We start from the raw sequence: 26,616 nt of genomic DNA on the forward strand, positions 1-26,616 counted from the left end.
TTATATGGCTTTATAGCCCTTGTAATTATCAGAGCAAATTAGGATTGACCATTTTTTTGATAAAATCAACCCAATTTGAGAAAATTGGATAAAAAGACAAACTTTTTTTCATTGGGAAACCTGATAGTTGAATAATGTTTTGTAATTGAGAAATCGGGCATTTTTTGTGCAATGATTGAGTTTGCTTTTCTTTTAACTACGAAAACAATTTGAAGTTAAACAGAAATCAAATTTCAAAGTGCGAAAAATCAAACTTGATTAAAACTTGCATTTTTTCTTAAAAACCAGTTTTAAAATTCATCACGGTCTCTATAAATGACAGTCTTTTTGTTCTTCTCCACTTAAATTATACCAAATGGGAGTTGGTATATTTACTACTAACATAAAAAAACGGACAATTCGAAAAAATCAATGAAAGCAAAGAAACAAAAAAGCTCATGTTAAAGAAAAAGTTTCAATTTCGAACTTCCAAGTAAATAAATATGACCCTAATGCTCTTTGAATTTCGAGACGAGTTTATGATTGACACAATTCTAAAATGAACTTAACTCAATTTGAGAAAACTGGATCAATAAATAGAGTTTTCGTTCCATCGGTAATCTAAAAATTAAATTCCACCGTTGAATTTATAAACCGTTCGTTTTTTTTGCGTCATTTCCACATTTTTATGTGGGGATCGCAAATAATTTTAAACAGATAAAACTGAAAAGAACTTAAAGAAGTGAAAATACATGTAACACATTCATAAATGCATTAATATGAAACATAAGAAACAGAGACATCATTTTTCAGCACTTCGCTTTCTTTGTTATTGATCCAACCATTTGAAAAGTGTGGAGGAACTTACTTAAGTCCCTTCAGTCATAATTCGAGCAAAATTAGAAAAAGTTTGAAGTTTTTTTCTGAGTGTTGGAAAATTTATGATTTTTGGTTAAGGTCAGGCTAATAAGGTGAACGGACAGGCTTACGACAGCTTATTTAAGATCAATTTAGGCCACGAAAACTTAATTTTACATGAGTTAAGTGATTTTTTGGTGTTGTTTATTTCCCGTTTTTCTGGTCATTTTTCTACAAAAACTGTGTTCCAATTACCAAATTGACTATGACTGTTTATTTTTTTCGTTGAGATATTTTTATCACTTGACAGAGAAAAAAAAACAATACTTATTTAAAAAACATAGACAAATGACATTTAGAAAAGAGTAATGAACGCAAGGAAAATGAAAAAAAAAAACTAACTTGTTTCTTTTCAAAAACCTTCAAATTATGAATTTCGAAAAAAATAGATGGCCGTAAAAATGTTTGAATTTGTAGAACAATTTATGATGTAGAGCAGTTAATACTAAGATTCACCCAATTTGAAAAAAAAACTTGATCAATAGGCAAAACTTTGATGCTTTTAATGTTTCGATGGGAAATCTGATAATTAATTTCCAATTTCGAAATTAGAAGTCGATTAAGTTTTTCGTGACATTTACACTTTCCTGTTCGATAGTGGAGTTTGAATTCCTTTTAACAATGGAAATGCATCGAATTTAAAAAGAAATCACAAGTCATACCGCGAAAAATCAAAATTGAGCGTGCACAAATTTTAAGACTTTTCCCAAAAAAAAAACAAGAAAAAAATCACCAAGACTTATGTAAGCGTACTCACTGCGTTAATAACTCTTTAGAAAAAATGCATGTATTTTTTCAAGACTATGGTTGCCACATTCTGTGCTATTTGCAGAGTAGCCGTCTATCTTTATTATCTATTCGATTTAGCAACTGGGTCTCCAACTGGTCGATTGTCGACTTCTCCAAAATGCTTTCCGCGATTCATTTTCATGGACGCGCCATTTTTGCCTTACTCGTCCGAATAAAAACGAAGCCCAGAGTAAACAATTGAATTGAAATATCTAAAAATTTTCAGAGCATTTTGAACATTGATCATATAATTGTTGAGATTAAATTGACGATTAGTAAAATGATATATATATATTCATGAATCAAGAATCCATTATTCCACTCAGTGGTTCACAACATCAAAATTGGTTGACAGATTATCACCAGACCCAAATTAGGGCCTAAACCTCCAACACTTAAACATTTATACCACTATTATCCAATTTGAACAATTCAAGGAGTATGGTTGCCTCAAAATTACAAAGACAAACACGATTAACTATTCTTTTTCATCTTTGGGAAAGCAATATTAAAATATTGACACAATTATATTAAAAGCATCAAAACATCGAGTTCTAAACGCAAGAGGAAATGAAAAAAAAGCACGCCAACTATTGACGAATAAGTCATTGTTTTGTACATTGCCAATAAACTCGGAAACACATTACAGATTCAATGATTGCAATTTGTGAGCAATAGTTTTGGATCAAATGAACTTAACAGGCACATCATTGAACGTTTCAAATTATAATCTTCATATGGCCCATCAAAAAGTTTTTTCCAGTATTACTGGCAATTATGGTATAGTTTTACCAAAACACGGGCTCTGAAAAATCATATTTGTTTTGCCAAGTTTAATTGATCTCCGATTTCAGTCAGCATAGCACAAGAAAGTACTCAAAAACGTATGAAACTAGCACATATAGGGTTGATATAAAAAGTTCAATCAAGGAATTGTACTTCCCTCATTGAGGTTGAGTTTTGTTATTCTTAGATTGAATTATAGTTTCAGAAGGTAACGCCAGTTAGCTGGGCAGCTGCTAGCGCTGCCTCATTCATGATTTCTTGTGCTGCCACATCCGAGCTGATATTTTCTCCAGCCGCAATTTGAGGATAACTGAAGCAGTTTGCTTCAGCATTCATTTGGACACTCTGTTGCACGTTGTAAAGCGCAGCAGCTTGTGCTAACATCGCCTGCTCTATTTCCGCAGTTGAAGCGATGCCTGGAGGAGCTGCAAAGAGATGTTGATTTTCCACGCAGCAATTCGAAGACGTCAAGTTCAAATGCGAACCGCCGTTTGCTTCCACATGGTTATGAAAAGATGTGTCTCTGTTTTGAAGTTGACTCAGCTGATAACTCATTTGAGCCGCCTCATAACCCCCGGTCACTGAATTTTCCACGCTGAAAATGTTGTTGTAATCATTTGATTGTTGAGCAGCTGCAGCTATTAACAAGTTTTCGTCGAAAGTCAAACCATTCTGCGAAAGCTGAGAATTAGTGTGTGGAGTGGGATACGCATATACGTCACCAGGATAACTATCAGGAATGTTGTGGACGTATTCAGATCTACAGCTTTGACTTGCATTGTAATTCGGTACACTCGGAGAACCAGTATGTTGGGATAAATTAATAGCATTCTCTTGGCTAGACTGATAGAAAGCGCTTGGTGACTGATGGTTATACATATTAGCACTAACACCCGGCGTCGAGGTCGCTGATTGCATTCCATTGCAGTAACTACCCGAAGAGTCAGAATAAGACATCTCCGGTTGATTTGGGTAACCTTCTGTAGCGAAATGAACAGGAGTGTGAGTGGTCGCATTTAAAGAGTCTGAGACATTAGCTGGGGTCCTTGAAACACTAGAAGACCAGGTTGAGCTCCCAGATTCAACCGATTGCTGCATGAAGCTTCGGTCTACTGGTGGAATTACATAATTCTGCGGATCCTGGCAGCCCACTATTTCAGATTTTGTGTCCAAATTTTGAGCATTAGTCCAACGATCCAGACACATCTTGGGTTCCATTGTTGCGTTCGGTGCCCATGTGATTCCAATAGGTCGAACCAGTTCCTCAGTCGATGCCGGTGTAGCCATGGGAAAAGACGTGAGAGGACTTACAGGCCCGTTATTTCCATTCACAGAAAACAAATACGTACTAAGTTCTTTGCAGTCATCTGAAGCTGAATTGACGTTGTGCACAGTATCCAGTATCTGTCGATCCCGGTCGGCGTCCCACAACTCACGGATATGGGGATAGAAATCACAGTCGGCAGGAATCATGTATTCGTCTATCATACTTGCTAGATTGGCCCCATTTTTCCTTGCAAGATTAGTCTCACTTTCATGAATTCGCTCCAAAACTGCAGCACCATTCAAGGGCAGAAGTTTCGGAAACTTGACTCTTATTTCCTTGAGGTTGCCTGTCTCATTGCACGCCTCAGTGAATCGCGCGTCATCGCCGAAATTAACTTGATAACCAATTTTACGAAACGCCGAGGTAGGTGCGGGAATATTACTTCTAATTCCTGTCGATTTCTTTGCAGGAGGCTCTTCACTGATATCTCTGAAGTCGCGCAGATTGTTTAATTCAGAATCTTCCAGTTTCGAAAGATTTATTTTGAAGTTGTTTGGCAAAACTACCTCCGGATATGTGCAGCTGCTGGCAGGCAGGAGGCAGAAAGTAGTTTCTTTCATGACAATAGTTTTTATAAGTAGGGCTCTTTTTGTTGGCCTGTAGTTGTCAAATCCCGGAGTTTTAATCAACGCTCTGAAAGTGTCCAAAGACGTAGGATTCGACTTTCTGGACAGATCTGGTTTTCGGCAACCTCGCTCAGAGAAACCGCTACCGTTATTGTATGACGCCTAAAACATATTGAGATATATGAGAAAAAATATGCAAACTTTTTTTACAGATAAGAGCAACCGATTGCTGTGAGAGTAGCATATATTGTTCCGACCAAATAACCATCGCAATTTTGCTCCTATGAGCAAGTGTGGCACAGAAATCTGCTACCAGCAATGCCTTTTAGAGCGATATTTTAAATATAAATATATATATATTTTAAGAGTTAAATGAAACTAGCATACCCAACGCTGCGAAGCAGCTTCGACAAACACAGATCTTGCAGGTATACTAGAGCATAATCAGAAACAAAACCCTAAAATCGCTGACAGTATAAAACTGCATTTTTCAAATTCAAAAGAAAAATTTCTGAAACGATTTCATTTGTAATATAATTAAATTCACCAATTAGATTCTTACTACCAAACACACTTACTACCAAAGACGCTTAATAAATAACAAATAATAGCCAAAAATGATGCAAAGAACAGATGTTATGAAAATTCCAATGTTACAGATCATGATTATAGCAAAAGTGTCACCAAATCATGTATTTTGCGACCAAATATTGAGCACTTACATTTGCGACTTAGGGTAGAAAAAAAGAAAGTTCAAACTATTACACTAAAGCTCGCAAGCTGGCTAGTGTAAATAAATTTTACATTTCGAATTGAAATTTTGATTATGCTGAAAATTTGCTTAGTTGAAACGAAAGAATAGGTATTGATGAAAACTTGGAAATCAACTTTTTAGGCTGAATTAATCAGTTATTTATTTCCTGAACTTGTGTAAAAAGGATTACGCTGAAGTTGATTACGCAAACAAAAACATTATTGAAATTGCTAGGTTTGTGATAACTATAAAAATTTTCACTTACAACGGCTGACAAATGTATCACGATTGAACAAAACATACGATCTATTTTAATATTGCCCGTTGAAGTTATGGCTGTCTCATTATGATGAATATCAGAGGACAACATGAAGGTCACAAAAGAAGCGTTTGAGAAAATATCAACAATGAAACCCCCAAAAAAGCACATTTTGTTTTCTCTGTACTTACTCAAAATTTCAGTCAGAGCAGCTTTTAAAGCACTCAAAGATGTATCTGAAGGTCTTCTTTGATGTAAGGAAAACAATTAAAAATCGAACACTGTGTGGTGTAATACAACGAAATTAACGTTATTCACAATTTCTGAACGACAGTTTCTGAGATCGTAAACAACAATTCCAGCATGTGGTCAAGAGTTACATATTGATGCAACATCAAATCTTTGCAAATTAAAACCTGGAATTTCGAAACTTGTTATTAACAGTTGGAATTAGCCATGTTTCAGAGAAAAAAAAATTTCAGATGCCTTGACAAAGGGTTGACGAGAAGCAAGGTTACAACTTTTGGCAAGAGTCTGAACATTCTCGAAGAGTATTTGAACTTTTGGAATTTTGGGTACACTTGCGAGAAAACGACGAAAAAGCAGCTCTATCAAGTGAAATAAGAAGTAGAAATAAGCCTCAAATTAGCAAAAACTAGGCTACGTGAAGATTTCGAATCTACAACCTAACGCAATCAAAAGATTTTGAGTCTCACGCACTATCAACTCAGTCACGCAAGCTTAACAACCAACAAACACTAGTCACGAATAAAGTAGTTACAAATACTAACAAATAGCCAATGCGATTCAGCAAAAGTGAAACCAAATACAAAGACACAACTTTGCAAAAAAAAATTTGGAAATTAACAAACTGAAGACGTCCAAACTAAGTTTGCATGTAACAAATCGGAAAGCATAAAGCCACATAATGTCTAAATTATGCATTTCAAAAAATTGCGAGATATATTGAGTTTGAAAAATTCTGAAATCTACTTTCCACTATTGTTATTTTGTTTGAAACTAAATCACTTTTTTCGGTTCATTTGATGAATAAAAAATGCATCAACTGTGTTAACTAATTACTATTCGAATTTCGAATCACATGCTACGAAAAAGCTGTAAAGGTGCCCCAAAAGTGGCACCAATATTTGCGACTTAGTTTGGAAAAAAAAGAAGGATCGTACTAATACACTCGCTTCGCAAGTGTAAAAAAAATTTCCATCGGTTAAAATTTGTATCTGACCCGGGAGTTTTCATATTGCGGCGTGAAATCATTCATCAATATACATATTACCAGAATAAATATTAATAACATTTTCTTGATTTTTGGTTTAGTAATTTAACTAACTTTTTTGCAACAAGAAAAAAGAGAACTTAAAGCTCAAATAAATTAAAACTAATAGCTTAATGAATATTTAAAACAATATTTGATCTCTTTACCTGCTTCATCGGCGCTACATGTACTCTAAAAACGATAAAATCAAATCCACTTTCCTACCAAACATTTTATATCTTTGTGAACGCACATCACTACCCAATGCGCTCGGTTTTATGGACAAATCACTTGGCTACATACCACTACCAGTTCGTAACCGGCACATTTCGTAACCGGAGAACGTATGTTGCCCCTTTTGGAGAAACAATTCGAACTGAACTTAAAAAAAATCAGAAGTCCCAATCACAAAACAGTAAATTTGAGCGTGAACAAAAAATCAAGACAACCCATGTATGTGTGTCTGTACCATGTTCGTTGACACTGCATGAATTAGGCGCGAAACGTAAATAATTGTTTGGAAATAAGGAAATGCCATTTATATATACTTGGCAAATAAACAGAATAGTAGCTCTATAAAAACGTCAAAATTAATTAAAGAAATACTGAAAATTAGCAAGTATCGAAACACGCCTTGAAAAACAACCAACTTCAAAAAGTAACAAGGATAGCCAGTTGCTGTGCAAGTAGCACAGAATGGTCCAAAAATACTGACTTGAGAAAAAAAATTCAGACACAGAGACGAATCTGAGCTTCGCACCACTTGCGATACAAAAATGAATGACCGTGATTAAAATCAAATGAAAAATAAAAAATTACAAAAAAAACCTCCGAAAATTGTTTTTGCCATAAGATTTATAAAATAGCAAAAACCCAAAACGTCTGAAGCAAAATTACCAGCACCAATATAAAACTTTACAAGGAGCTTTCGGTATGCTAGAAAGAAGCCGAACTTTCAAAGAAAATAAGCTTGCTTGCAAAAAAAAAGAATTTCCGACTGGCATCGAAATAGGGGCTTTGAAGTCAATCACGCGTGTTACAGCAACTAAGCCGAGAAAAATAAACAGACGCGAAAATAAAACAAAAAAATCAGGCCCGGCCCAATTCGAGCCACAAGCTTTTGCTGTCTCAACTAGATGTGTTATCTCTATACCAGATGATTGACTGTAAAAGAATTATAACTTGAAGACAGCAAAAGAAAGCCAGTAAGTCCATTAAAAAACTGGAAAAACCTTCAAAAACAACTGGATTTATGTTCTATTTGCGGAAAAAACGTCCAGAAACACAATGGACGGCAATTAATGAAAATTCAAAAATGAAAAAGAAGCAGGAACTGAACCGACAAATCTTGAATAATTTCCTGTAGAACCGAAAATATAGTTGTTTTCATGAAAAACATTGAACTAAAAATTCTAAAACTTTGTTCAATCTGGCATGAAGCATTAAATTTATGCTTCCGTTGACAAACCCCAAATTAAATCCCTAGCCGATAAAATATAAGCAAAATCAATTTAGGTTGAATAAAATGTGCAAGCAAAATAAAAAACAAAAAAGCAATACGAAGTCAAGACTAGTAAAATAACAAACTGCAGGAGTAATTCAAAGCACTAAAAGCAACTAAACTCAAAAATTGCGTTAAAAAACCATTTATACGATGTGGCAACTAAGCCGACAACACATAAGCAGACAAACAATAGGCCGACCTTTTGGAGAGGCAATATTCCAGTTTGAAACAAAGTTCCTGATCAGATTCGAACACACAAACTTTGCCGTCCCAGGCGTTTCCTTCAGGCTGAGTTAGAGACGCATAAACATTTGAATTCTTTACGAAACAAGCCACACCTCTTTTAAATAAGTTGTTAAGCCGAAAAAAATACATGTACCCATTTGATAACGCTTGCTGATAACGCAAGTCTAATAATTAGAACAATTTAATAACAAGAACAAAAATGCAACAGTGACGAAAATGCAATAATTATAAGAGCTAAATCAATGTTACAACTGTGGTTGAATGTAATTTTATGGTCAGCCTCTGATCAAAACGTCTAACTTAGTCTGAAAATACAAAATTACTCAGATCGGTTTTGATTAATATTTGGGGTCCCGATACCGAAAAAAAACAAGTTCAAAATATTTGGTTTTTAGACAAAATTCGAGCGAAATAAGCGAACCAGCAGGCCTACAATAGCGTAATTTAAAAGCTTAATAGCTCACAATAACTTAATTTGGACGGTGAAAATTTAGATTTACCCGAGTAAAAAAAAACTTTTTCCTTTAAACACACTTTCAAAAAAAATTGCCATCAAACAACGCGACCTCAAGCAATTGAGTCGATATATTATAAACAGCAACCTTTGAAAAAAGAGGAAAATTTCGAAGAACAAGGAACTAGAAAAAATTAATTGAGGATTTTTGAACAATTTGTAACTTTCGAACAAACAATTTTTTCGTTTAACCTCATTGATTTTCAAGAATCAATTCTGTTTGGCTTTTTGACTTAGAAGCTATCCTATTTAGAGAAAGCTGAATCAATGTATAATTTCTATTTTATTCTCTAAATTTAGAAAATTACAGGTCTCTTTTGAAACTAGAAGTCAATCAGAGTTTTCGTCAATCGGCAGATAAATTTGAATCGAAAGTAAAAAATTCAAATCTACCATAATTGTATTAAAAAATATACGAACATCATCAGTAGTTATAAGAACACTTAAAGAATTTTCAAAATAAAAGTGAGCAAAAATTCACCAACGCCTATATGAGAGTCTTCACTCCGTTCATGGACTAAATCAACTTTCGAAATTAGAAGTCGAGCACGTTTTTAGTGATTTGAACAAAATTTGGATTTTTCCTTGAAAAACAAACTTGAGAAACATCACTACTACATCACTGACAATAACATTGTTCTTTTCCACCTTAATCAGAATTAAAGCAAATTTCAGTTGGTAAACTTTCCACTTATATTAAACACAGATGCGACTCCGCACTTAGCAAGCAAAAGCGAGAAAAAGGCAAAAAAAATCTAAAAAGCATAAATAAAATGAAATAAGGAAAAAGAACAGGTGGAAATGAGCATGGAAAAGTAAAACATGCAATTTGCCGGAAACAATTGCCATTTGCCAGAATCAAACTTCCAACCTGGACACTAGGAGAATCTTTTTTTCGTATCTGCGCCACGGTTGCTCAAAAATTCAACAACACTAGCTACCAAACATAGCCAATCGAAGATAGGAAATGAGCAATGAACGCAAGTAAACATAAAAAAAAACAAAGATAAAATCTCAACTTTCGAATTTAAAGAAAAAAAGATGCACTTTAAGCTCTTTGAGTTTCTAGAACAATTTATGATGGTCGCTTTTTTGATAACATGAACCCAACTTGAGAAAACTGGATCAATAGGTAAAATTTTTATTCTGAAAAAGAGCACTATACCTAGGTGTATCAATATTTTAAGAAATATTCCTGAAAAAAAAAATCAGCAAGACCTATATGAGTCTTCACTACGTTCATTACTCTTAATATATCAGCAACAATAACTATTCAATTGACAAGGCTATTCAGCAACCACCAAATAATACTCAAACATTCAATTTGACAAAAAATGAACCTCCACGCTGTAGATTAGAAGTCTCACATCCTGGCATCTGCACTATGATTGCCTGAAAAAATTACGGCCCAGCTAAAGCTGGAAAAATCAGTTTGATAAAACAAGAAAAAGTACAGGTGCAAAAAAACAGCGAGTAATTTTTCAAAATGTGTCAAATGTCATGGACATTTACCAAGTACATAGCTGATTCCTTGTCTAAATTTCGATTAAAGTACCTTTGCAGTGAAAATTATTAGAACACCGCAGTTTCTTGATTTCAGAATTACCACAGTCGCTTTTGATCAAATGAACGAAGACAAAAAATGGATCAATACGTCAATAAAATCATTAGTTCAAAACGAATTCTCAGCAAAAGTTCGAAAGTTGAATCCTTAATCTCAAATTGGCACCGAAGTTCGAGAAAACCAAATAACTTCCCAAAAGGAACAAAATTTGCGAAATTGAATTTCAAAACCAAGATTGCTTTTCTACAAAAACTAAAGCAGAGCCGCATTGCAGAGAAAACTCCCAGCGCCCGTTCTTTTGTTTGAAATCTTCGATTGAACCTCTCAGATTTGGCAGTACAGTTTGAGAAAAAAGAAAATTTCGAACAGTCAAAAATTCGGAAGAAGAATTTTTCTGAGTTCAAACGGAATTTCTACGGTAAATATTGCATAGCTGCTCAAACACAAAAAAAGCAGCTACTTTTGTTTAGATTGAACTCTTTATGCCAAGTTTGGCAGGGTAGTGTAAAAGAATAGTCGAATTTCCAAAAATTGTCAAAACTTCTTTTGGTAGGATTCCAAACAGCAGCTCTTAAGATTGAACCCACAAACTCCAATCTTTAGCAGATTACTACTAAATAAAACAAATATTTTCCGAGAAACGGTCAAAAACATAAAAATTGGATATTTTCTGAGGCCATAAAGCTTTGTCTACAAAAACAAGGACAAAGCAGCTTATGCAAGAGAGATCCACATGATGAATGAAATCGTTACCTCAAGTTTTACAGAGTAATTTTCGTAAGCAAAATCCAAAAAGGGCTCAAAAATTCCCCCATTGAAACTTTCGAAGGCGGTCGGGTAAGATGAGATACTAGGAGAAAATGCAGCACACAGGGTCTTTCAATCACCGAAGATATTTGCATAGGTCATACTCGGTTTTTGTATTGGTATTTCTACCACTTCTGTAAAAAAAGGTGCCGCAAACGTAGGGCCAATAGTTACGACTTGGGTTGGAAAAAAGTTGCCTAGTATTACACTACTCTTCGCGTGTGTAAAAGCATAGCCAACAGAGTTACGCTCGCTTGTGAAATGAACAAATTGTTGTCCGTTGGACAGTTCCGCTCGAGGTCTCACGGGAAAGCGAAACACCCTATATATTAATAAGGAAACAAATAACAGTGATTTGACAGAAACGTATTTAAAAGAGGAAGCAACTGCTTTTACTCTTTGAATTTCGAGTCAGGAACAGTTTACCGCTGACGCATATTTGATTAAATAAACCCAATTTAAGAAAACTGGATCAATTAATAAATTTTTAATTCGCTGGGAAACCTGAAAATTAAATTCCACTTTCGAAAATAGAGCTCAATCAGGTTTTTCACGAACTTAACAATTTTTTTTTGATCCATAGTGAAAAAAGCAATCAAAGCAAATCGCGAAAAATTAAATTTGGCGTGAACAAATTTGAGAACCTTTTCTGAAAAGTTAAGACCTTTTATCCACGAGGGAAAGGACCAACATACGAGCTGTACAGCTCATCACGGCGAGCCGCTGTTGTGCCCCTGCTTATGAACTACATTCAATTTTTTGGTTGTTTCTAAAGTTATAAAAAAAGGGCTTAAAACTGTAGGAATAAGCATTCTTTTCTTTAAAAGCAAAAATTGAAAGAAAGACATCAAAACTTCACTCACAGCATACTTGGTGTAGGCTTTCCTGTTTTCATTTCCCGAAATCGCAACCGGCGAAAACGGTCTCAGCGAGGCCATCTCTGAAATTCAACATTGATTTGAAGACAATTTGTGATAATACGCGGAGTAATCAGAGCACGAACTGAAATTGTGAGCAGAAAATTTGCGAGCCCCAAAAAATACTATTACACTATTTTTTGTCGAACTATTTCAAAAAAGTACGAATAAACAGACAAGTTCAAATATGGGGTCTTTTCAGTTTTTCCCGAGTGCTATAAAAGGAGTACTAGTTGAACTTTTTTGTGCTACAGAAGGGAAACACGTGACACGAAAAAGTGATAACAACCACTGCGTTACCAACCGATGAATAGTTGTTCTGGCTGGTAAGAAGTCCAACGGTAGAAAGTCTTCTTTGATCCCCTGTCAGACTGCTTCTCTTTCGCTATCAACTTCAAGCTGGTCAACACATTGGCAATGTCATACAGTCTCCTGATCTTCGCTGAAACATTAACACCTAGATATTGCAGCTCTAAAAAACCCAGCTCTTATTAGTGGTAAAAAGATAAAGACATTAAGGCAATTGGTTATTCTAATGTTCTGTGTTTGTTACCAGTAGGTGAGATAAAATAACCCACCACCGAAAACTAGTAGAAAAAATTTGCACTCAGATCTTAATCTTAAGAACAAAAACAACAGTTATCTGTAATAAATCTACTTACGGAAGTGTTTCGGCTCACAAGACCCCTTTTCTATATCTAAAACAACAAAAAATACACATAAAAATTTAGGAAAACACGATAGGTTATAAACTTGAAGTTTTTACTTACAAGATTTGACACACTTCGAGTTTCTAGCCATGCTTCTAATCAATTTCATCGGATCTTCTTCAGTCAAAATTTTGGCTGCGATATCCAGACTCACTAGTTGGTCCTGCAATGACATCAATTAGTCAATCAAACCTTTTCCAAAGCCACTTCTCCCGCACACTCACACATACACAAAAACCATATAATGAATAGTCACTTAGTTAACTTGCGAATCTAATTTAGCTCAGAAAGGTATCATCATCATAATAGTGTAAATACCTGACACAGTAATTAACCCGATAATTTTCATGATGTTTTGGGTATGATGATGCATGGTGTAATTTCACGATGAGTCTGTTTGGTTGCAAACCTCTTTGGGGGTTTCAACGAACACTTTTTATATGAAACCAATTCGAACTAAAACTAATACTTTTCTTTATCCTTTTAACTAATTGATATAACTTTAATTTATTGTTCCAATTTTTGAAAAAAAAGACAAAATAAAAAAAAATATGATTGAGGTCGTTTTTTTATTCAGACCAATATCGACTCCAATTAAATATTTTTGACAGAAATTTTTGATACCATCAGAAATATAACAATGCCTTGGGCTGAAAAATTAAAAAATATTGTATCTGCGATTTTTTTGAGGTAATAGAGGTTTGAACTTGGGACTACTTTGGCCAATTAAAGATACCTTAAGCGCATGAAATTTCGTTCTTTTCATTAGCCCTCACCACATGCGGCAAATTGTTGCAAGTCGGAAATTCTCCAATTGTATTGTCTAAATCGAAAGTTCATTTCAAACAGCTCAGAAACTGTATAAAATTGAACTGAGGCAGGCATGTTAATTTGTCCAAATGTCTTTTTAGACGCAAAATTGATTACTTTGCACATCCCACTGGCTGTAGTTTTTTCCAAAGACTACCGAAGTTAACTTAAAAAGAAGACTGCTCGAATACAGGGCAAAGCCCTGAACGTTCCGACTGCCCACTAACCCATATCGAATAGTTTTTCGAAGAAAACATTGAATTCAATTCAACTAGAAAATGTTCACGTTTTTTTCGCGCCTTCCACGTTCGTATTTGGAGAGTGCTATTTATGTCACTACCAGCAGATTAATTTCAATTGGACTCAATAAGTGCACATACAGCTAAGTGCATTCATAAACGCATCAAAATGTATGAATGCACATCTGTAGTTCGAGAATTTTAAGCCTTTTTCATGAAAAAAAAAAAAAAAAAATCAGCAACATCAAATCTCGAAAACTAAACAGATTTGAGAAATCATCTTTGGAGACAAGATTCGTAATCCTTGAAAGCACTCTGACAGGACCCAAATACAGAATTGGGAATTTCAGATTTTGAAAAAATAAATAAATTAAATTTTCTGAATTTTACTTGAAAAAATCACAAAAAACGACATATCTCGAAAACTACAAGTGTTTGAACAGTCAAATTTGGAGATAAGAATTGCAGCTCCTTAGAGTACCCTGACAGCGCCCAATTACAGGGTTGAGAATTTAAATTTTTTTAAAATAATTAATTTAAATTTCTAAAAATTTGTGAAAAAATCACAAAAACGACATATCTCAAAAAAACAATGATTTGAGCTGTCATATTTAGAGGCAAAATTCGCAATCCTCGAGAGTGATCCGACAGGACCTAACTACAGGGTTGGGAAATTTCAGATTTTGAAAAAAAAGTTTTTCTGAAAATTTTTGAAAAATCATAAAAACGTCATATCTCAAAAACTATAAGGAATTGAGCAGTCATATTTGGAGATTAGATTCGCAATCCTTGAGAATACTCTTACATTACCCAACTACAGTATTACGAGTTTCAAATTTTGCAAAAATATATAATTTTTCTGAAATTTTTTTTAAAAACCACAAAAAACGTGATATCTCTACAAGAAAACTACAAGAATTTGAGCAGTCATATTTAGAGGCAAGATTCGCAATCCTTGATAGTACACCGACAGTACCCAACTACAGGGTTGGGAACTTCAAGTTTCGTAAATTATTTCGTAATTTGAGTTTTCTGAAAAATGTTTGAAAAATCACAAAAATAGTCTTATCTCACAAAAATCGTCTTATCTCGTTAACTAAAAGGATTTGGGCATTCAAAATTAGAAGCCAGATTTGCGACCCCTTAAGGATTCCGGACAGCATCCCAATATTGGGCTGCTTATTTTAAACTCTGTGAATTAATCACTAAAATAAAACTGGAAAATCGAAAAAAAAACCTTATTCATTGCAATATACGATATAGCTTAAACATGCAAAATAATACGTTGAAAAGGCTTGAACATGGCGAAATAGTGAAGATCTCATTTAAATAAATAATAGATTCAATTTTGAAACGATTTTGTTGAGCGGGATAATTCGCCATGCACACATAATTCGTCTCACGCGTTCAGCATGAAAAAAATCTTCAAAGCGCGCATAAATTAGTCCAAAGCTAGGCCAAATTGGTAAATTTCAAACTCTCATAACTTTGCAAAAAAGATCGGAGGTAAAAGTTTTTTTTAATTTGATTTTACGGAGTCGATATCTTCAATTGGGTATAAAAAAATTGTTAAAAACTATTTCGATCGCCAAAACTGACTGAATAAAAAAACCACACCAAGCATAAAACATAGCGAACTGACAATTGGAAAAGAGTGATGAACGCCAAAAATATAGAAAAAAACTGACTTGTAATTCCAAAAAACCTTAACTTTTGAATTTCGAAAAAAACAGATGTCTTTAAAGCTCTTTGAATTTGTAGAAAAATTTATGATGCACATTTTAAGGTTAAAATTAACAAAATTTCAGAAAACTGGAAGGTTACCGCTCGACTAGCATTAAGAGATTAAGAGAGAGGCGGATTAAGAGAGAGTGGATTAAGAGAGAGGCGAGGTTTGAGAGCGTTGCAAAAGGGGTATTCGTTTCGCATATGCTTATATCCGTTAAATTATTTCATTAAGGGGTGGCAACTCATTCATTACCCCCCCCCCTGCGACTTCTATTCACTCCAACGACCCTCCTCGTTCACACCCCATCAGACTCCACACACCGGGGGTGGATGAAAACGAGGAATTGTAAGCTGTGTCTGGGGGGTTAGGGATGACGGGGATAGTTAACAATTCATTAAAGGGGATAGTTAACAATATCCAATGATTCCAATTTGAAAATATTTGAATTTCGACAAAAGTTTCGATTTTTATGCTGGTTGATACGATTTTCATTTTTAAAACTTTTAGGCTAGTCGATCTTTACGCTAGTGGATACACCACACAGCCAACGGGATCAATAGGTAAAACGTTTATTTTGCTGGGAAATCTGATAATTAATTTCCATTTTTCGTGACCTTTACAATTTTGCTGCTCGATACTTTGCCTTCAATGGAAATGCACTGAACTTGAAAAAAAATCACAAGTCAATGATGTATAAGTGAATAGCTGCAAAGGCTAGTTTTGTGAAACATTATCGAGTCGAGTCGATTGCACTGTGTTACACACAACTGCGACTTCTATTCACCCGAACAACCCTCCTCGTTCACACCCCATTAGACCCCACACACCGGAGGTGGATGAAAAGGAGGAGTTGTAAGCTGAGGGCTGTGTCCGGGGGTGGGGGTGAACGTGGGAGGTGGGTGTTGAGTGTGAGCGAAGGGGGGAGTGTAAACGGGGGTATTAACTGATTCAACAACTTTATGATGTATTAGTGAATAGTTGCAAAGGCTAGTTTTGTGAATAATAACACAAAAACAACATAGTAATCGAGCGAACATAGGCAACAGACAGTTGGAAAAAAGTCAATTAAAGCAAGTAAACAGAAAAAGATACTGACTTGATTTACTAAAAAAAACTTTAGCTTTCGAATTTCCAAGAAAAATATAATCAACTGAGCTAGAAAAGAGTAATCAATGCAAGAAACTTCAACATTCAAATTTCAAAAATATATCTATGCCCTTAAAGCTCTTTGAATTTCACGAAAAAATTTTGACTGGTTCTTTTTTGATAAAAGTAACCCAATTTGAAAAATTTGAATCAGTAGATAAGTTTTTTATTCCGCTGGGAAATCTGTAGAATAAATTCCACTTCTGAAACTAGAAATTACACACGTTTTTATGTGATCTTTTACACTTTTGCTGTTCGATAGAAAAAAAACGGAAGGAAATGAAATTAAATATAAGAGAGGAAATGAATTGATTTGAACGGAAATCAAAAGTCAAACCGCAATTAATCAAAAGTGAGCGTGACCAACTCAAGACTTTTTCCTGAAAAAAAAACAAAAACAATAATAGAACCTTTAGAAGAATACTCACTATGTTCATTACTCTTAAAAATATATAGCCTTAGAGCTCTTGGGATAAAATTAACCCCATTTGAAAAAAATGGATCAATAGGTAAACATTTTATTTCGCTGAAAAATCTGATAACTAAATTCAATTTTCAAAGTTACAAATCAATCACGTTTTTTGTGTGACGTTTATACTTTTGCTAAACTAAACTTAAAAATGTCAAAGACAAACAGCAAAAAAGTAAGTTTGAGCTGGAACAAAATTGCGGACGTTTCCTGAAACACAACAAAAAGTCATCAAGATTGTATATAAGACTCTGAACAAGCAATCAGGTTGATTTAGAAAAAATTGAAAAAACAAGTGTCTAAATTGGAAAAAAAAGTGTTCATCTCGAAAGTTGTTCACTCGAAAGTTCTTCAATTAGAGGAAAACATGTCGAGAAGCACAATCACCATCAACCTTAAGCGTAACACTTGACTGCATTAACCAGATGTATCGAGCGACAACTAATCAATAAAAACATAGGTAGTCGTCAAAAACAAAACTGTTTTCTTTAAAAATTTTGAGCTAAAAAATGCGAAGTTTGTACTGTACGCCCCGAGAAGCAAAAAAATGTTGGAATTTTTTTTCCTTGAAAAACGCCACATAAAATGACAATGCCAATATAACATAAACCGAAGCCATTTAGGGCGAAGCTGTAAAAAAACAAAATATACAAAATCAGAGTTGGTAAATTTATAAATTACAGAAATAAACTTTAGACACTTTTAGTTATACGGAAAAAAGTTGAAATCACAATTACTGTCCGAGCTCTGGAAAATAAGCCTAAGTAACAAAAGAACAAACGCTGGTCAAAAATTTTTTTCAAGTGAAACTTTTTTCAAGTGAAACTTTTTTCAAGTGAAAACTTTTTGAATTCGCATAGACAGGCTAAGGATTCATCCTAAACAACTATTTTGTCCTAAGCATAAAAATACAGTAAGAGATATCTCAAGAGTACCTAAGAGATATGGTGTCTGAGCTCATGCACAAAGGCGAGATGTAACATCGCAACAGTTCCGATAAAACTCAAACATAGCACTGCAAGCTGGCGAAAAGAAAATGAAACAAATTCGAAGAAAAATAACTTTGAAAAAAAAAACCTACAGAAACTTCATACATTTATAAGGAAAAAAGATTCACAGATAACCCTTCAAACGACACAATTTAAGGCGACTAAGCTGTTTTACCATAAATCGAAACCTTATAAGAGGAAAAAAAAAGAAAAAAAGTTGAGGATCGGAGGATCGGGGCACTTACGAAGAGTTTTGAACGAACACGAACGGAAAACTTTAAAATACAAAGGCAGGAGGTCAGGAAAGAGTACAAAAAGGCTAAAAGAAGATGGGAAGAAGAGTGGTGGCTTAAACTGGTAGACGAAACAAAGGACGCCGAAGTGAAAGGGGATATAAGACGCATGTACAAGACACTAAGGTACTTAGGGGGGAAAGACCTCCAGAACATAGAAGAAGAATTTTTCTCGCCAGAAGAGTTCAGACGACACTTCATGAAAGTCTCGGAAGACAGATACGAGCGGGACGTCATAGAGATAATGAGAACGGCATCGTCAACAGAAATTAAGGACTCTCCAGAGGCAAAGGCAGCAGCGGAAGAGATGGAAGAAGCAATAACCTTCGTGGAATTCGAACGAGAACTGGCGAACTTGAAAGACGGAGCGGCAGGAGTAGACAATGTAAGTGTTAGCGCAGTGAAAGCCTTAAGTATAGACACCCGGAAAGAACTATACCAATGCATGATGGAACAATTAGCCACACCGGTTGAGAACTGGGCCGACAAAGCTAAGGAAGGATGGGTCATACCCCTACATAAGAAAGGAGCTAGAAATGAACTCGACAACTACAGGGGTGTGTGCCTACTCCCGGTGTTGAGCAGGATAATGGCAAGGATACTAACGAGTAGGATTAGAAAATGGGCGGAGAAGATAGAGGCATGTGGTGAGAATCAAAATGGTTTCAGAGAAGGACGATCGACGTGTGACGCAACGCAAATCATACTGAGAATAGATGAGGAAACAAGGAGGGTATTTGGGAAGGCGGAGACGACCGGGAACAGACCGGGAGCTGTACTGTTAGATATAACAAAAGCATACCCCCGAGTCAACAGGCCCTTATTGTGGATGGTTTTGGAAAACTTAGGAATGACAGAGGGTGTGATAGAGGTCTTGAAAAACCTGCATGAAGGAACGAAATACAAAGTTAAGGGTCGAGGGGAACTAAGCGAGGAATGGTTACCGGTACGAGGTCTACGGGAGGGTTGCGCTACATCTCCGATACTTTTCAATGTGTATCACGCACAGGCGATGCGGTTAGCTGCCAAAAAACGAAGAGAAAAAGCGGCGGAGATAGGCGAAGAGTGCGGTCTAGAATGGTCGTGGGGACCAGGTAATAGTCTCCCTCCAATAGAAGTAAAGAGGGCCTTAAGGAGCAGCACCCAGGAAGTCTTTCGATTAGAAGAGTCCCTTTTCGCAGACGACTCAACTCTCCTGGGCTGGACGGAAGAATTAGCGGTCGGCAAAGAAACGGTCAAGGCGGAAATGATGAAGTTCGAGGAAAAATGTCACAACGGAAAAGAGGAATACATAGCTTTTGGAAGCGAGACAGCGAATTGTACGAGGATGTTAGGGACGCTAATAGGGAGGAAGCAGGACAAGGCAGCGAGGATTAAAAGGGGATACTGGGCGTGGTCAAAAGTAGGAAGATGGTTGTGGAAAACAAAGGTCAGTAAACGAACGAAGGCAATTATTGTACAGGCAGTGGTCGAATCAACAATGCTCTTTGACTGCAGTGCAAGAGCATGGACAGTGACTGATATGGCGAAGATGCAGAGCATGGCGGATAAATGCTACCGGTGGATATGGAATGAGGGGAGAGGTTTAACACTCTTGCGAATGGAAAGAGAGGGGTTCAATAGTTTCGAGATACGTAGGGTTCTGAGGATAACATCTATCAGAACAAAAATAGAGACGCGGGCGTTGGAAAGGATGGGCCACGTCCTTCGGATGAGCAACAACAGGACAACTAAAAAAGTTATACTAGGGCACTGGACAAACGAGAGAACACAACAGGGTAGGTTAAATGGAGGCGTGGTTAATTACTGGAGGCGACTCATAAGGGAAGCGGGAGAGGACTGGACGAATATAGAAAATTTAACACAGGTTCGGAAAAAATGGAAGGCGACAGTGAAAAGGAGAAAAGAAGCGCTAGATAAATGGGAGAGTGAAATGTGCAGATACAGGGGAGGGGAGAAACCTAGAAGGAGCCAGGCGAGGTATCAGGGAGAAAATTTAACATGCAGGTGGGAGGGATGCGGACGAATTTGTAAAACGAAAGGAGGTCTAGTGCAGCATGAACGACGAGTTCACAGGATACAGGAGAGGGTGTTTAAATGCGATAGATGCAACAGAACTTTCGCGGAGAAGCACAACTTAACAAACCACAGCAAGAGCTGTAAGGGGGACCAGATGGGTAGGTGTGGGGACTGCGCGGTGACGGTAACAAGGGGTAATATGGCGAGTCATAGGAGGAGTTGCGGAGGAGGGAGTGGAACGGTAGGGAACACGGCGGCGAGGGAGACGGGAGGTAACAGGTACACGGGGACCAGGGAGAGGAAAGAGTGTGGATCCTGCGGAGCCTGGATCACTGCTAATAACCTAGCCAAGCATGAGAGGAAGTGCCAGAACGAACCACCCAAGGCCCCCCGAGGGGCGTAAATGGGAAACAGAACAAGAAACAACGATATTCGATTAGAATAATACCCGTTTGAATAAGAAAATCGTTAAATTGGAAATAACTCCAAATTAATTAACAAATTAAGAAATTAACAAATTAACCCGACAAACGATAGTCCGACAACTTGAAATTTCCCACAAAAAATCAAATTTAAACAAATTGAAAAAAGCAAGTTTCGGCCGGGTTTCGACCTCCTGGCCTATGGATCCTAAGGCACGCATGTGCAGATACAGGGGAGGGGAGAAACCTAGAAGGAGCCAGGCGAGGTATCAGGGAGAAAATTTAACATGCAGGTGGGAGGGATGCGGACGAATTTGTAAAACGAAAGGAGGTCTAGTGCAGCATGAACGACGAGTTCACAGGATACAGGAGAGGGTGTTTAAATGCGATAGATGCAACAGAACTTTCGCGGAGAAGCACAACTTAACAAACCACAGCAAGAGCTGTAAGGGGGACCAGATGGGTAGGTGTGGGGACTGCGCGGTGACGGTAACAAGGGGTAATATGGCGAGTCATAGGAGGAGTTGCGGAGGAGGGAGTGGAACGGTAGGGAACACGGCGGCGAGGGAGACGGGAGGTAACAGGTACACGGGGACCAGGGAGAGGAAAGAGTGTGGATCCTGCGGAGCCTGGATCACTGCTAATAACCTAGCCAAGCATGAGAGGAAGTGCCAGAACGAACCACCCAAGGCCCCCCGAGGGGCGTAAATGGGAAACAGAACAAGAAACAACGATATTCGATTAGAATAATACCCGTTTGAATAAGAAAATCGTTAAATTGGAAATAACTCCAAATTAATTAACAAATTAAGAAATTAACAAATTAACCCGACAAACGATAGTCCGACAACTTGAAATTTCCCACAAAAAATCAAATTTAAACAAATTGAAAAAAGCAAGTTTCGGCCGGGTTTCGACCTCCTGGCCTATGGATCCTAAGGCACGCATGTGCAGATACAGGGGAGGGGAGAAACCTAGAAGGAGCCAGGCGAGGTATCAGGGAGAAAATTTAACATGCAGGTGGGAGGGATGCGGACGAATTTGTAAAACGAAAGGAGGTCTAGTGCAGCATGAACGACGAGTTCACAGGATACAGGAGAGGGTGTTTAAATGCGATAGATGCAACAGAACTTTCGCGGAGAAGCACAACTTAACAAACCACAGCAAGAGCTGTAAGGGGGACCAGATGGGTAGGTGTGGGGACTGCGCGGTGACGGTAACAAGGGGTAATATGGCGAGTCATAGGAGGAGTTGCGGAGGAGGGAGTGGAACGGTAGGGAACACGGCGGCGAGGGAGACGGGAGGTAACAGGTACACGGGGACCAGGGAGAGGAAAGAGTGTGGATCCTGCGGAGCCTGGATCACTGCTAATAACCTAGCCAAGCATGAGAGGAAGTGCCAGAACGAACCACCCAAGGCCCCCCGAGGGGCGTAAATGGGAAACAGAACAAGAAACAACGATATTCGATTAGAATAATACCCGTTTGAATAAGAAAATCGTTAAATTGGAAATAACTCCAAATTAATTAACAAATTAAGAAATTAACAAATTAACCCGACAAACGATAGTCCGACAACTTGAAATTTACCACAAAAAATCAAATTTAAACAAATTGAAAAAAGCAAGTTTCGGCCGGGTTTCGACCTCCTGGCCTATGGATCCTAAGGCACGCATATTACCCCTTAACCAAGTGCGAAGGTGTCTCGAAGGTGCCGAGGGGCTCTTTTTCTTTTCCTGCTTTCATTTTAATTTTTTTCTCTTTTTATAGTTGTTTTACGTGTAATTATGGCTAAACGCTTCAAGTTACGATGTAAGGTGTGAAGAACAAATCTGATCACAATTGTTAGTTTGTTAACCAATTTAAGTTTCATTGCATTCTGAGAATCTGAAAGTAGTTTTCCAAGTTAAAATTGTAAGGGGGAGAGGCAAAGAGCCTGTTAACGTTTTATAATAAAGGTCAATTTCTTGCGTTTGTTAACACTTTCCAGAAAAAAAGTGAAAGTGAAAAAAATCAACATTCGAAATGATTCAATGATCCAGTTTTTAAGTGTAAAAAAGTCCTGCTCCGATTTGATAGTGCTTCCTAATCGCAAGAGCAAAAATACAATTCGATAGGACCGAAATGCAATTTTATATTAGACATTCAAACAAGCGTTTGGTTCAAGCGAAGAACCTCCCCCCTAAAAGAATTAGAGGATGAGATCATTCAATTGGTTGAAAGAAATCTTTTTCAGCCTTTCATAATTCAGCATTTCGACTGACTGCATGAATTTGCCATTTGTTTTTAGAGGGGCGATCATTCACTTTTAGGGGGTTATCGTTCACTTTTAGGGGGTGATTGTTCACTTATCTGGGGGTGATCGTTCACGGTAAGTTTAGGGGTAAATTTCTCCTGGTGGTGAGCATGGGCCAAGCGGGGTGTTAATAAGAGACGTCATGGCGATGCATCAATGTGGCTCTTCAAAGTTGATAAACACTAACCTTTGCAGAAAGCAGCAACATGACAAACTTTTTGGCCATCACCGTAAGACTTTTATCTTTCTTCTCGCCTAAAACATTTGCAGATATTCGCCAAAATTATTCTATACCTATATGTATTTCATAACTTGGTTCAATTTTTGTGCAAATATATCAGATCACAATGTTAGTTTGCAGATGCAAGTGACGTGCACATAAAAACTTATATTAGGAGGAAATGACAAACAATTATGGGAATGTTGTTTCGAGACCAAACCCAGATTCATGCAAGATGAAATGAATGGTTATCAAGCTAAGCACTAATGAGGCTAAAAAGCTAATTCACAATTACTCGTACGCTACAAAATTGACTTGCACTTGATACGATATCTACTTACCAATCGCGGTTTAATAGTTCCCGCGGCGGAGCTACAAATCAACAATCAGTCAGTTCATTTTTAAAAAAACATTCGCATATTGCTGGCAGCTTAAATTCATTTTTAGCTCAAACATTCTATTTATTTTTAAATCATTATTTCTTTGATGAAACAGGACTCAATGCCCACGCTTTGGAATAACTGGAACTCATTCAAAATACCTTTATAAGTAAGTCTGGCAACTTTCTTTCTACGCTCCAGAAACTGAACTGCGTGGCTCACACAGTCTTCAATTCGCTCCGCGTTTGGTGTGCCACTTTCCCGAGCCATTTCGAAAAGCCGGACTTTCTCGATCTGTGTCGCAACACCGTGCCGATCAGCAACCGACTGTGAAAAAGATGCCACAATTATGCAAATTGAGAGACTCAGTGACCAAGAGCCACTTACAAAATATTTTCGAAATTACCCCTTCTACGTGAAAATTATTTGTAAGTCGTCCAGTAAAGCATATTTTACCCCAAGATTCGAATGTTTTTTCATCTGACAAACCCTTTTTTCGACAAAACTGCAGACTAATAGGGTAAATCTTTTGTTGAAAATGGAAAAAAAATAGACATATGTTAATTTTTATATTGTGAAGTTCAAATGAAGTCAAACTAGCTATTTCATTATTTACATTTTCCTATTCAAAAAGCTAGATTTATTTGAAAAACTTTCTGAGTATATTTTCTTTTCTTACGCCTTGTTGAATATACCTAATTTAGAGGACAATTTTAAACCCAAAAAAATTCATTGGCAACAGGTTAATCGGAACAGAAGCTTCCAAAAACTGGTCTTTGAAAGAATAAAATTTTACCAAATGCAAACAATTTTTTAAATATAATAAACAATATACAAAACAATACAATTTGGAAATATATAACTCGCCGAAAACAAACAATATACAAAACAGTCACACACAAAACAGTCCCAAATATCAAAAAAGTCTTAAAAATCAGTCCCATACAAAACAGTCCAAAACCAACTGAAGTTTTTGACCTTGATCTATTGGCGCCGACAGAATTGATTCAAGCTTCGAACTATCAAACATGAGCGTAATTAAAGCGTAAGATTCAAAGCCAAGAGATCAAAAGATCGAAACCCCGTCGGCACAAAAAGTTTCCAATTTTCCGAAAAAAATTGAAATTTGTGTATAAATAAAACAGGTATAAATCCGGTTTTAAAATGAGCTCAAACTTAATGAGTTGGGCGAGGGGAAAGGAAAATCAACACCTTGTATGTATATAGTATTTTGCCGATTTCGAATCGACTCAAGTTCACTTTTGAAAGATCAAGAAAATCATTTGAACTTGGAAAATCATTTTTGTTCGTCCATGAACTTCTCAAAGGAAAGGAAGGCACTGGAAAGGAAGGCTGCTTGCCGCTGACTAGTTTCATGAAATTACTGTTCCAACTTCTAGCGTTGTAGGTGCAAAGAAGGTAGTTTTTTTACCCTTTGATGACAAATCCATTGCTCTATGTCAAATCTGGGATTCTTTCGACCTTGAGAAAACAGTCTTCAAAAATAAGTGTCCTCAGAATAATTGAATATTGGTTCACTTTCTTCGGATGCTTGACCTTGAAGAAAACCAAAGGCAGCGCGGACGTCTTCTAAGGGCACAAATGCTGTTGACAGAAAAATTCGAATGAGCTCACAAAACTCAAGGTCCTAGTTGTAAATGTGTGTGGTGCCTGACGACTGAACATGTCACCAGACGTTTTGACTCACATTGAAGAAAAATATTGAATTGGAGCTCTCTGATGGGTAACTGTAATTGAGTTTCCCACAGCTGCTCCAAATTCAATTGTAACGCGTTTTGGGGACTCAAATTTTCAGGACATTGAGAAGTCGATAATAAATTGATTCCTTTTTGTCGGGAAGCAGAGCGTAAACGAGAGGTACAAGACATCCTTCAACTGAGGGATGTATAATTTATAAATTGTATAAATTTGGATCAGTCGAAAACTTTCCATCGCAGAACCAATCATCTGATAGTCCAAGTATGTCTAGCCCAGTCAAACATAACGTGGCAAACCGTGGCCTTTCTGTAGGGCTAGGTGTAATTCAAAGCCAGTCAGCAAAGTTAGCTCTGCCATTTCGGTCCTTTTTCGCGATGAACTCTATTTACAACTTGTTGTTTAGCAGAGTAACTTGTTAATTAACAGCTGTTTCACGGTTAACATCACGCTGGGCTGCAAAAATTGTCTGCCGTGGTGTTACATCCAAAACTGCTGCTTGATCTTTAAGCATTTTTCTAAATCAGCCGGATCGGGGTAGTGGCAATGATCTTAAGCGATCTCAACATAGTTCTCTTTAGTACAACATACGATTGCAACTGCTTTGTGAAAAGCAAACTGCATGTTTTTGACTGGGTTAAAGAAAGAGTCAATGTTTTAATTGTGTTAACTTGTATGATTCGCGGATTATTGCTTTCAATGAGTGCACGTTTTTCTCGGTGGTTTTATATTCTCTGCTATATTACCAGTTATTATCTGGATTAAGCAGAATCAAAAAAATTAAATCTGCGCGAAAGTTTATCAACGGGACTGTTTTTCGGACTATTTTGTTCAGGACTTTTGTACTACACAATTTTTTACAGACACGCCTCGAACACATTTCAGTGAAGGCAATATCAACAGAATTCCAAAAAGAGAGGAAGAATGCACGGCCAAATCTGGACATTTGCCAATCAGTCGACAAAATTTCTCGAAA

At 36.8% G+C, this 26,616-nt stretch overlaps 1 protein-coding gene across 1 annotated transcript; it reads right to left on the bottom strand.

Annotated features, from left to right (window-relative positions):
- Positions 1-1,876: 1,876 nt before the first annotated feature.
- Positions 1,877-24,168, bottom strand: LOC134841926 (uncharacterized). Its single transcript, XM_063858013.1, has 8 exons — positions 24,086-24,168; positions 23,886-23,916; positions 23,512-23,579; positions 12,974-13,076; positions 12,866-12,901; positions 12,508-12,645; positions 12,150-12,226; positions 1,877-4,527 (listed from the first exon to the last, which is right to left on the bottom strand). Exons 3-8 carry the CDS (start codon positions 23,548-23,550, stop codon positions 2,674-2,676), a joined length of 2,247 nt encoding a protein of 748 aa, XP_063714083.1. The 5' UTR covers positions 23,551-23,579; positions 23,886-23,916; positions 24,086-24,168; the 3' UTR covers positions 1,877-2,673.
- Positions 24,169-26,616: the final 2,448 nt, after the last annotated feature.

The sequence above is a fragment of the Symsagittifera roscoffensis genome, chromosome 3 (genome assembly GCF_963678635.1).
Source record: "Symsagittifera roscoffensis chromosome 3, txSymRosc1.1, whole genome shotgun sequence".
Classification (NCBI taxonomy): Eukaryota; Metazoa; Xenacoelomorpha; order Acoela; family Convolutidae; genus Symsagittifera; species Symsagittifera roscoffensis.